The sequence below is a fragment of the Chaetodon auriga genome, chromosome 5 (assembly GCF_051107435.1).
Source record: "Chaetodon auriga isolate fChaAug3 chromosome 5, fChaAug3.hap1, whole genome shotgun sequence".
NCBI classification, from domain to species: domain Eukaryota; kingdom Metazoa; phylum Chordata; class Actinopteri; order Chaetodontiformes; family Chaetodontidae; genus Chaetodon; species Chaetodon auriga.
Window position 1 is genome coordinate 9,319,919 of NC_135078.1, and position 12,129 is coordinate 9,332,047.

At 40.5% G+C, this 12,129-nt stretch overlaps 1 protein-coding gene across 2 annotated transcripts in view; it reads left to right on the forward strand.

Moving 5' to 3' along the window:
- Nucleotides 1-7,018: 7,018 nt before the first annotated feature.
- bmp2k (BMP2 inducible kinase) overlaps nt 7,019-12,129 on the forward strand; it is a 47,291-nt gene continuing 42,180 nt past the window's right edge. For both annotated transcript variants that reach the window (XM_076731634.1, XM_076731635.1), the window contains exon 1: nt 7,019-8,057. In XM_076731634.1, the coding sequence (XP_076587749.1) occupies nt 7,907-8,057 (151 nt within the window). In that variant the 5' untranslated portion in view covers nt 7,019-7,906. The remainder of the gene's footprint in view (nt 8,058-12,129) is intronic.

Consider the following 12,129-nt stretch of genomic DNA (forward strand, 5'->3'; position numbering starts at 1 on the left):
AATCTCTAATAAGAACGAAATATTGAATGCTGATGACCTCAGTGTTGTTATTGCTCCTTTACTCAGTTCAGCTAAAAGGCCTAATAGACTGAAAAGAGGCTCAATCAATCCATTAAGGAAGAACAGATTAGAAACAAATCAATACGACTCATTAACAGCAGCCTTGGTTTAATGATGCAGGATGGCCCGGTGAAGAGAGAATATCCAGATATAGACTGATCCAGGACATCTGAGGGCTGAAACCCCAACAGAGACAAATGAATCATGGTTGAGTTGTGAGAAATGTGAGGCATCAGAAGTGACATGTCATTTCATTTAATGTAACTTATTGATTTCTTCTTTATTTTATTTAATTCTCTCTTTAAAGAAAGAGTCTGATATTGGAGAAGTCGAGCAGAATGTCAGCAGCCTGAAAGGACTCTGCTGCTGCTGCTGCTGCTGCTACCAAAGGCAGCTTGTTTTCCTCTTGGTAAATCTGCCTTTTGTTCCAAAATGAGGTCTTTAGCTGCTAAAAACTGTGACATGTGCCCTAGAAACCAGGCAGTAAAGTCAAACAATATCTGGTTCCCTTTAGACAAGAGAACATAACTTGAGGTTGTTGTTGAGTGAAAATGGGAACACCTTTAGAGAGCAAATCCTCAAATGACTAAATTATGATGTTTCACTTAAAATGATGAAATACAGATGTTTTCCCCCAAAATGAGTTGATGCAGTTTGGAAAGTTAAGCGTTGAAATGTTGCCCAAAAACATTTAGCGACAAAAACAGACTTCAAAAAGCAGATGTCCTTCTCATCTTTCTATATTGAGCGTGAAGTTAAATAATATAACACAGTTGTTGTAAATGATTATTGCATAACTCATATATTTACTGGTAGCTTTGGGAATCTGATAAGTAAAATATGTTTTCAAACCAGTTCTTCCTGAGGATGGAGACGAAAGTGCAGAAGACTTTGAATGAAGATTTGAATATTCATAAATACCCTAAATCAAAGTGTCTGATATGTTCTAACCTGACTATCGGCCAATTTGATGTTTTACATCACTTTATGAAGTACAGTGATGCTGTATCTGTGGGATTGTGATCACAAAACAGTGAGTGAATGCTGAGTGAGGATTGTGTTGCCAACTGCTGTGTTCAAGTCCTAAACCTCAGTTCAGTTCAAAATACTTGTATCTGTCTCTCACAACCGCTGATGGCGGTGGCCAGTCCATAGCTGGCCATCAATGTCCAACAACACCAAGGCACAAGGAAACAAACTGATGAAGAGTCAAGAGCTCAAGAATAAGTGTGTTCGTGGACCTTGATTGGAAATTATTTTGTCTGTTTTCAAGGTCAAAAACAAACAGCTGAGCTTAACAGAGTAGGTAGTTTGTCAGTACAAAATATTCTCAAGGACATTTCCGATCTGCCATCTTGGTTTAATGTGTCAATATAGCAGCGTCAATGAAGCACTGACATCACAGCTGCCAGTCGCTGGAAAGGGTGACGTGAAAAGTCAAATCAGCTTTCTCCTCTGCAGCTCCCTTACTCAGCCCTTCTGCTGTCGGTGGCAACAAAACTAAAGCACTGAGAGAACTAGGCTGCCTCATCACCTCAAGGAAGACAAAGCAAGTTTCTAGCACATCACACGCACAAAGGCAGTTCAAAGTGCTTTACATAATGCACTAAAAACGTTAAAAAAAGAAAGACGGCATAAAAGATTCAAATGTGAACTAAAACGATAGAAATCCTTTTCAAAGGAAATAAAAAAAAAAGTTAAGAAGAGAGATAGAAGTACAGGACAGGAGGGCGAGATGTTCCTGATGAGTGTTTCAGCTTCAGTAAAGGCAGCGAGGAACATTTTGAACTTGGACTTGAAGGTGTCAAAGCTGTTGGAAGTCTAATATCCTCTGGGAGCTTGTTGCAGCTCTGTGGTGCACATTCACTAAATGCTGCCTCTCCTGCTGCCCCACTACATTTACTGACAGCTTTAGTTACTAGTTACTTTACAAGTTAAGATTTTTGCATACAAAACATGTGAAGGGCTTATAAAATATGATGTTCTATTATAAAATCTAAAGGACCCAACTTTATACAAGCAGAGCTGAAACAATGAGAGGTAACTGTGACAACACTTTTAATTAGATTAAATGAATCCATAATGAAGATGATCATTGGTTTCAGTCCTGTATAAACAATTTCAAATTACCTCAACTACAACAGTAAACTCCTGCTTTTCCATGAATGCATCAGTAACAATAACAGTGTAACAGTCACAGGGGACATTTTTCTGCATGTGTACTTTAGCTTTTAATACTGACTTGTGTTTGTATCAAAGTATATGTGTTATTAGTGCTTTTGGTCAAGTGAATGATCTGAATACTTTCTCCATCACTGAACCTAACCTGCTGGAAATGAAAGCAGGGGCTACCTGGACATGAATCCTCTGACAGGAAATATAATGTTTCGTAAATTCCTGGATATTTTATTTATGCTGTAGAACACATCAGCTGCAGGATCCAAATGAAATCCACAGACTTGTTCATTGTCTTTCTGCGGCACCTTTATCTCTTCCAGTCCTGCAGGGAGCCGACAGTTAAACTCAGGCCAGACGCACTCACTGACTATTGAGGTGGATGAGAGCCTGAAGGCAAAGACGTTTTCCTCATTAAAGCCAAAGTAATCACCCAGAGTCCTTCACTCTGCAGTGTGCACCCCCCTCCCAACAACCCTCGCCCTCCCTTTATCTGAACTGAAGGAAAACAGGAAGCGAGGCTGCAGGCCTACATACATACATCTTCATATTCTGACAGCTTCCACTCTCATCCCCTTTGTGTGTGTGTGTGTGTGTGTGTGTGTGTGTGTGTGTGTTCATGTGGTATGATAGTAAAACAGGGGGTTATCAGCACAAAAGATATTTTTAAAACACTGTTATTACACGCCATGTTTTGTGACCTATTTAAAGGCGGACCTGCTAAAATGTTTTCACTTCACAAGAAGACATTATTCATAGAGATAAAAATGCTGTTAAGTCAATAATACATGATTTTTGGCCTAAATAAAACACAGCCTTGTCCCATTAAACAGGGTCATTGGGAGGATTCTGTCCTGGTTAATTAGAGCTGACTGTAAAAACAGATCAAATAGTGTTGGAACAGGATTTACAATAGCCGGGAACAAGGGAGATAAAGATGCACCAAAGGCTGGGCGAGTTTGGCTCTGGAGATATCTGCAAAGGCACTAACAGTCAAGATACCACACTCTATTTTTAATTGTCTTCCTGCCTCCAGCGCAGAAGAGAATCAGTGAGTAAAACCTGATTGTAACATGTTTTAAAACTCTCTGCTCTCCAGTAGAACGTGTGAATGTGTTGGACGGTCCTATGAGCCTCCTGTTTTCAAAAAGGAGATTTGCTTCGGCTTCTGAAGGTCAAAGTGATTGTCCCCATTAGATGATATCTTTTAATCTTTAAAGGGATGCTCGGATCTAGAGATGCAGCAGAGGCTTGTGGGATGGGATCTCATGAGTCCCACAGCTTTATGGAGATATTCTTACACTAGGCTCTAAAACTCATGATATCCAGTGACTGAGGGACTCTGGGACCCAGTCACTGGAATGGGCAGATCTTACACTTCCTACTCATTTAGGTTCTTTGGTCATGTGTAAAATCAGCGGAGGTCCCTGATGAAAAATTTGGCTTAATGTTAAGTGGGCCTGGAGTGTTTAAGAATCTTAAACCCTATAGCATCACTGGTATGTGTAATTTAGCAAAATTCTTACCATTATTATTATCCTGTAGGTAAGTATTCCTCAATGTACATTCATCATTATACGTCTATTTTGACCTGTTATATATGGTAATAGTGTTTTGAGCAACTATTGTATTTTATGTATGGGATATACTGTTTTTTGACTGAGCTTCTGCGTTTTTCTGATGCCGTGATCAGACTCCCTCAGACATTCCTACATGGCTTGATATCATACTAATAAATCTTATGTATAGCATTACTGTAGGTCTTGTATGAGACTGCATAAAACCCTTCATTTGTGACTGTATCTTCTGTAACAACGTGTGCTCTCAGAGTGTAGAGACACCGCAGTGCCCCAGTGAAGAAAATGAAACTCACACAGGAAAACTAGGAAATGTAGGCCAAGTTCACCCGTGCTCGCCGGGCTCCAGACTCCAAACTGGTGAGTGATGCCAAGTGTAAAGTGTAACAGACCAGAATTCAAGAGCAGAGCTTTTATCCCTCCTGACGTGAATCCAGGAAATGTAAATTTGTCTGTGTGATTTCTCCAATTCTATTCTTCCCATGTGAAAAGTCTCCATTCATAAAGTGAACTGCCATTCAGAAGTACAGTATAGAGCAGCACCACAGACTGCCTTACCAACACTTCACTGCCTCACTGTGTGTGAGCATGAATGGACACTGGTCGCGGGGTATACTGAGGACACAGCGATTTCATCAACCCCTTCAACAGTTCTTCAACAGTTCCTTCAATTTCTCCATTAGATTTCTGGCAAAAATCTCTCTAAATTCAGTCTTTTTTTTTTTTAAGCTTGTTTCTAAATTTAGACAAATCTTATCCACATTATGTGACTATGTCACCTGTGAAGTCCTGTGGATTTAGTCCTTAACATACAGTGTTCCCCTTTCTCCCCTCCAAGGTTGGAAAGATTGTGTTAGTCTTAGTGTCTATGATTTTTTTTTTTTTTTTTTTACATTTGTCATGTGAGCAACTTCCTCTCAAGGTCCAGTAAACTCGTCCTCATCGTATTTCGTCTGGTGTTTCTGGTCAGTTCACATGAGCTCAGCTCAGTTCATCACTTCAATTATCATCAGCCTCAAAGCATCATCTCTGAAAACTTCACATCTTAAGTATTTCTCTAATATTAAAATCTATTCGGAATTTAACACTCAAAATCTTAGAAAGTCTGCTTTATCAAGACAGTGCAGGTGTGGTTTGAGCGGATGGGACTGACACTGATCGCCTGCTTCAAACCGCTGAGAAGAGTTCAGTCAAAAACACAAGTACAGAAATCTCTCATGTGCCTCTGAAAGAGAACGTTTTTAGCTTTGTGCTTTGAAAACCTTATTTGTTATGTTCTGAACTGTTGGTATGAACTGGTTTTGTATTTTAAACACACATTTTCAGGCTGTGTTGTAAACTCCCAGGAGGTCAGAGGTCAGCCCTAGAACTGGCTCAGTTGTCCACTCAAAGACACTCCAGCAGCGTGGATGTGTGTCGATTCGTCTCCTTGCTGAGTGTTGATTCAGTGTCTGTAATACTTCATGTGTTTCAGTATGTGTTTGTGTATTCAAACACCAACAGGTGGCAGCACACACCTCACACACAGCCAGACGACAGTAAGTGTGTCAGAGAGGAAAGATTCCCCCCTGCAGGAGCAGGATGTGTCCAGACATGGGGGTTTATCCAGTCATGTGATCCTGCTCTGCTCCTCCTCGTCTCTTATGTAATCCCCATCTCAGCCATGTGCTCCCCCTATACCCACTGACCTGAATATGGTATTTGTGAGCGGTTACCCGCAGAAATAGACATTTTCCACCTCTAGTCACTGATGTATAGATGACAGAGTGACTTTGAGTGATGTTGCACACGAGTTGGACCACAAAGGAATGAAAGGCTGTGGAATCATGAGGTGGATTCTCCAGCCTACACACATGCCTTTGTTCGCAAAGCATGTACTTCACAGAAGCAGCTGTCACACCATTTCCTCATCAGCAGTGTCTGGTGAAAAATGACATTGTTTTTCTCTACTGTGTCAGATCATTAAAATTGAAGGGAATAATGTGAGATCAATTTACGTACACTGAGTAAGTAGCAGCCCAACCCACGCCTTACACAAACAGCAATGATTAGCAGGCAGAACAAGGACACAGATGAAGATAGAGTTTTGATTAGGATTTTTAATAAAGAACAGGGTGATAAATGTGACTGAGGATAACACATTATTTTACTGTAGCCTGGGCTTTGTTTATTTCCCCATTCACTACATTCTTTCCAGCCTGTTTTGTGCTCTCTTTCAACCAGACTGCTCTGTCTGTCTGTCACTCACTCCGCCCAGTTGTAGATGAGCACTGTCTGGGAGATCCTTATGGAAGCCCATTAACACCAAGAAAAGAAAAATAAAATACAAGAAAGTTAGGCATGAAAAAAATACTCATGGCAAGCTACAATTTTGACCTGCGAGCTCTTAAGTTTGACTTAGCAATTCAAATACTTGACTTACTATCTCAGTCTTGTCTTAGACCTTTCTCTATCTGCATTCTTGGTGGTATTTGTGTTCTTGTGACTTGTAAAAAACACCATCAGTTCTTGCTTAGAGCTGACTTGTATGGACTAGGGGTTGACAAATATCATAGCATGTATCTTGTGTCAATCATATGTGATGGTGGAAAATATTAACCAGGCTGAAACCTGGTATGCCTTTTGTTTTACACGGGACACTTCAAAATGGTGAAGAAAAAATAAATAAATAAAAAATTTGGATATGAGGTTCATTCATTCAAACAAACAAACAAACAAACAAACAAACAAACAAACAAACAAAGAGCAATCAGTCATCTTAGTGGATAGCAGGCCAACTCCCAGCGTGATTGGCTGGTCTGCATCCATCATCATCCCTAGAAAGACAGCTGATATAATGTCTCAGTGCACCCTTGAGCTGACATTAATTGTGTAAGTGACAACACTTACAGTTATTGCAAATTCCCATTTTAGACACTTTAGACTTCCAACTTCAACTTGCCAAATTTGAATCCCAATGCGTATTCTATATTCACAAAAATCTAATGGCTCATAAATTTGATTCATCTCATAATTTTGACTAGGTATGTAGACATTCTGAAGTTTGTATCTCATATTATTGACCTGCCATGATATTTTATTTGCATTGTACATAACTTATTGCTTTCATTTTTCTGTCTTTATGGCGCTAACGGGCTTCCATACATTCTCCACTTACACCAATCATAACAATAGAAGGGGGCGGGGCCACATCATGTTAGGTTGTCACTCTCATTGGGTAAATAACAAACCACCCACTTATTTTGTAGCCTACCGTTAGGGAGTCACGAGAAGTTTAACGTTAGCGAAGCTCCACGAGGATGACACAGAGGTGAGTGGAGACACAGACGAACCTAACGAAAACGACTTTGCGGGAGGGTTTCCAATTAGAAGCGGAAGCTTACTTGTGTGAGGTTCGGGCTCCTACCTTGTCACCCCACCTGCACTCGGGGTGGCTCGTCTTGTGGAGGAACCGCTGTGGCGGCTACCGAAGATCGTTAGCCGCTAACTACCGCAGCTAGCGAGCTAACTAGCCGCTTCGCCCGAGTGAAGTGAACAAGTCGCGACGTGTGATGCTAACGACGCCGAGGCTACTTTTGGAGGGCTTCTGAGTTGGCTATTTTTCCGAGAGGGATTCATTGCCACCGGAGCTGGCGTTATCAGCGCCGGTGCCAGCCACATTGTTGTGCTTCTCCTCTACCCTCTTCTCATTGTTGGCGGAGCGTCCTGACTGCACAACGCTGAATCCATGCATGCTAGCGACCGCTGCAGCCAGCTACAGTGATGTGTCACATTAGCTAAACGAACCTCTCACCGTTATTGTTTTTAATCGTTTGTGAGTGGATGCTGTCACTGCTACGGGCTTTTAGGAGACCGACGGAGTAACTTAGTATCACCACCTTGACGCCTGTATATTAACTGTACTTTCATGTCGTATCACCCGACAGCTAGTAGTCCCTCTAGAAGAACCAGACGCGGAGCATGCAGGAGAAGAAAAGATTTCAGATAAGTAGATAGGGGACGTCGGACACAACCGGATAAAATTGGACTGTGTGGCTAATTTACCACCAAACAGGGGTTGCATTTGGTGGCCGGACTGACAGAGAAAGTAAAGGATGAAGAAGTTTTCCAGAATGCCAAAGTCTGAGAGCGGCGGGCTCGGAGGAGCGTCTGGGTCCGGCTCCAGCTCCGGTGTCAGCAGCTACTTCGGCAAAGTGTTTGCAGTCGGCCGGTTTCAAGTCACCGTGGAAGAGCTTGTTGCAGAGGGTATGTACAGTAGCTTAGCGTTACAGTGTGTGTGTCCAGTAACACTTTTCTCACATTAAGCACCATGATATTTTCTGGGACACACCCGTCATTCCCTGTTTGGAGAGAGTAACTCCCACAGACAGAGCAGTGAGGCAACTCCTCCAGTTTTGTTTCTTTTATGGGTTGGTAATTGCTTTGTACTCCACAGTTTCCCCCTCAAACATCTGCTTATTTCCCAGGAAATTATATGCAGAGTTATTGAAATAGGTCGCTCTCCTCTTCCAGGCAATGAACGCATTGGTATTTAAACTGGGCACCAGGGATTTTGTGCATAGTTGGACTTAAAACAGGTATCTTTTTTCCATACAGCTGTAGTTTACATACTGCTTCAGCTGCTTCTCTTGAGGGGGTTGCCCCAAGGGTAACAACAGCTCAAGCCTCCTGTGTCAACATAGAGCATGTAAAGATCAAACAATTTAATAATCCTTTTGTTCAACATGTTCACTCAAGTTCCTCTGCAGTTTGCCTTTGTCCCATGAGGACATTTTATTCTAGGGAATATGAAAGTTTTTGTGCTCCTCACAGCTGTTAAAATGTAGAAAGACTAGTTTCTCCATCGGCTGACTGAGAGACACAAAAGTTTTGTGTTTGGATTTACTAATGTGATTAGATTGCATAACGTTGAAACAAGTAACTACAGTGCTTGCTGGATAAAGACATAAAGGATGACTTATGCAATGGCTGTGTCTCCCCAGTACAGCTCTTGTGGATGTCAACAGGCTTCTTGGAAATGTTAGAAATTTCCTTCATGGCTTAACAAAGCCCTGTGTTCAATAATGTTGAAATGAGAATCTCCTCCACGCACAGACAGACAGGCAGAAAATGAGGAAGTGTGGAAACAAACATGTTTTGCAAAACAGCTGTCACAAATGGCACTGTGCTCAGCTAGTTAGTCAACTAATTGTTTGTTAGGGTCTTTTCTTTACTATGAAGTAGTTAGTCACATTTTTAACATCTTTATTAGAGAATAAGGTGATACTAATTAGGTATTACTGCAAAGTGTAGTCAAATTTCACCCATCATCAAAATAGTATAGTCCCACTGATGCTCTAGTCTGTAATGAGACTAGATTTTCCTGTTGTCTTCATGGACGGATAGTACTGGACCGATACTTAGACACATTGTTTTGACATAAATCAGTTAATTAATTGTTCAAATTGTGCCTCTACTGTTAGACCATTTGTTAACTCAAGGTTAGTCCAGATAATATAAACTTGGAAGAACTCAGGAAGGTGAAACTGTTCACAGGCAAAGAAATGTCGAGCTTCCCCTACCTGACTTCAATCTGAAAATCAACTGAAATGTAAAGTTTAGAGACTTTATTAACTACGTTTTACGTGTGAAATAATGTCATTACTGAAACTATAATCGCTCTTTATAAGTCACTATGAATAAAGAACAGTATAAATATTTCAGGCATGACAAGCATGTCTCTTCAAGTAACACAACACTGTAAACATGCTGTTGAGTCAAACTGTAAACCTGATCTCACTCGCCCAAAAAAAAAGAAAAAAAAAGCAGCAAGCAGTCATGAGTCTGTGCCATCATATAATCACGTGAAGTGGCTGTGGTTGGTTTTGTTACCAGAAGCTCAAGGTTACAATGTGACCTTTGCTCATCATTCTGCTCCAGAATAAGAGCTGGGTGTCTGTGCCTGTCTGTGCTGCACTGTTATGCATATAATTGTTTATTTCATTTCACTTCCAGTGTCTCCTGCATTTAGAAATAGACAAAATCTTGAAGTGTTTTTTGCTCCAATATTGCTCCATAGGTCATTAAGGTGGGGTAAAAGTACTAGGTGTAAAATCTGCTCAAGTAAACAGCCATTTCAAGACTTATTCAGAGCAAAACTTACCGCTTAACAGAAAGAAAAAATACAGAAAGTGATATTTAAAGTGCCAAAAGGTGGGAAAGGTAGAATTCAAAGGTGAATATTAGAAATTACAAAGTGAAGTGTATCAAATAGAACCATATTAGTCCTTTCTTAGGTGATTTCAGTTACCAACTTTGTTTTATCGACAGACAGCATGTGTCTACTGTATGAAACATTTGAAACATAATGCAATGCCACACTTCAGTAAAAACTTGCTGAAGTAGAAATAAAATGATTGTTGATAAAAGATCCTCCTGAACGTACCAGAAACCCAAAAGCTGCTCTAGCCACAGTAAATCAGTGACTGTAGTAAATCAATGAATTGCGTCTATCCTACCAAAGCTTCTCTTACATTCACGATGTAAACACAGATTTACATGATGAGCTTGAGGATGCTGCCATGTAAATATAAATGTGAATATAAATATAGCTCTTTACAGTGTCATGAGTGCATGGGGAGAACTTCAGGACACTTCACTCTGTCAGTGCTGGTTCCATGTCCTGCTCATTCAGCAGCAGAGGACCTCTAACCACCAACCAATGGCTGCTAATTCTTTGCTGAGGTTTGGGGGTTAGTGGCTACTTGGCAGGTAACCAGCCATCATTTGGAGGCTCTGTTCTATTTAAAGGCTGACTGTGCTGGGAAGATGGTAAAAGTAACAAGGTTAATGTTGGCATTTACCTGCCATTGTGGCCCAGAGACCACCAAAAAACTGCATCAGGCGTGTTTGGAAGAGTGCATTTAAACTTGTATGTGTTATTCATACAGATTTTCTTTTTGGTCAGAGTGAGCAATGACATTTGAACTTAGGTGCACAGTCAGTAACTTAATTACTAGAGTTGCTGCAGTTGTCCTCAACTGTGTTGCAGTTTGTTAGAAGGGAAAACAAAATCTGAGACTGCTGCAGAAGTCTGCTATGACATGTGATTTTATCTGTAAAGTGAAACCGTGCTGTTGTCACGACGGCCGCAGTTCCTCCTCGTCAGAAAGGTTTGCATGACAATATCAGACGAGGCAAAAACACACTTTAAATCAATGCTTGTATTGATCTGTTCCCCCCGTGTTCTTAATCAGATTGGATATCAAATAAGGCAAATCATTTCATTTAGTTTCCTGTCCATCTTTTCATAAAGGATTTCCAGGCAGGTTTATCAATGCACACCAGTTTGATCAGACCAACAAATCCACTGCTGGGCAGTGTGTGGCACAGGGTCATTTGTGTGATTGATGTGTAGGTACTGAGTGGATAATGTGATGTTTTTGAAAGGCTTGTCTCTACTCCCTTATTCAAGTATTATTCAGGGGCTGTGCCAGCTTCATGAAAAACACAAGATTTCCTGAAAGTTAAACACACACAAACTATAGTTTGCTGGAGAAGAGAAACTAATGAAAACATGGATGATATGGTATGTTTTTTTTTTTGTTTTTTTTTTAAAGCTGTGCAAACACCATCATTTCCTTCAAATATATTCAAAATAAGAATTGTCTTGACGCCATGTGGTAAGCTATTTTTTTCCAATGACATATCTGCAGAGCTGGACGGTTCCTACATTGAGTAGGAACATAGTTATTTCCCTCCACTCCCCTTTAGCCTCTGTGGTTTCTCTTGAGCTCTATCTATGAAGCTGTCTCCAAGAGGAACACAGACATGACTTGTTGGAACAGGATGCATCTGTGAACATGTCACCCGTTCTCCACTAACTCATCATTTTGGGGTTCTTTGTCAGGGCCTGGAAGTTTTGGAAATGTGTAGAAGTTTGCAAAGTTTGGTAGTTTCACAAAAAGCCTGACAAAGTTTGAGGATGTCATACTAGACACATGAACTGCTATTTTGTAGAATGATTTGAACCTATCAAAATATGTAATATTGCACATATATATCTATGTATATGTAATATTTTTCAGCATGTCAGGTACCTATTCTTTAAAATGTAATTTTATGTGAAAAGTCCTGAAAAGTATGCAGTTTTTAAAATGGATTATTCTATATTTAGAGCCCTGTTGTCACCAGTCTAGTACAACAAATCCTCCCGTCATGAAGGTTATAATTTATTTTCTGTTGGAACTGCTGTAGAGAGGTGTTGATTCAATTTAATGATCATTTTGGGGATGTAGCTTGTGGTGCTGCAGACACAGAGAGAGAGAGATAGGTGTTT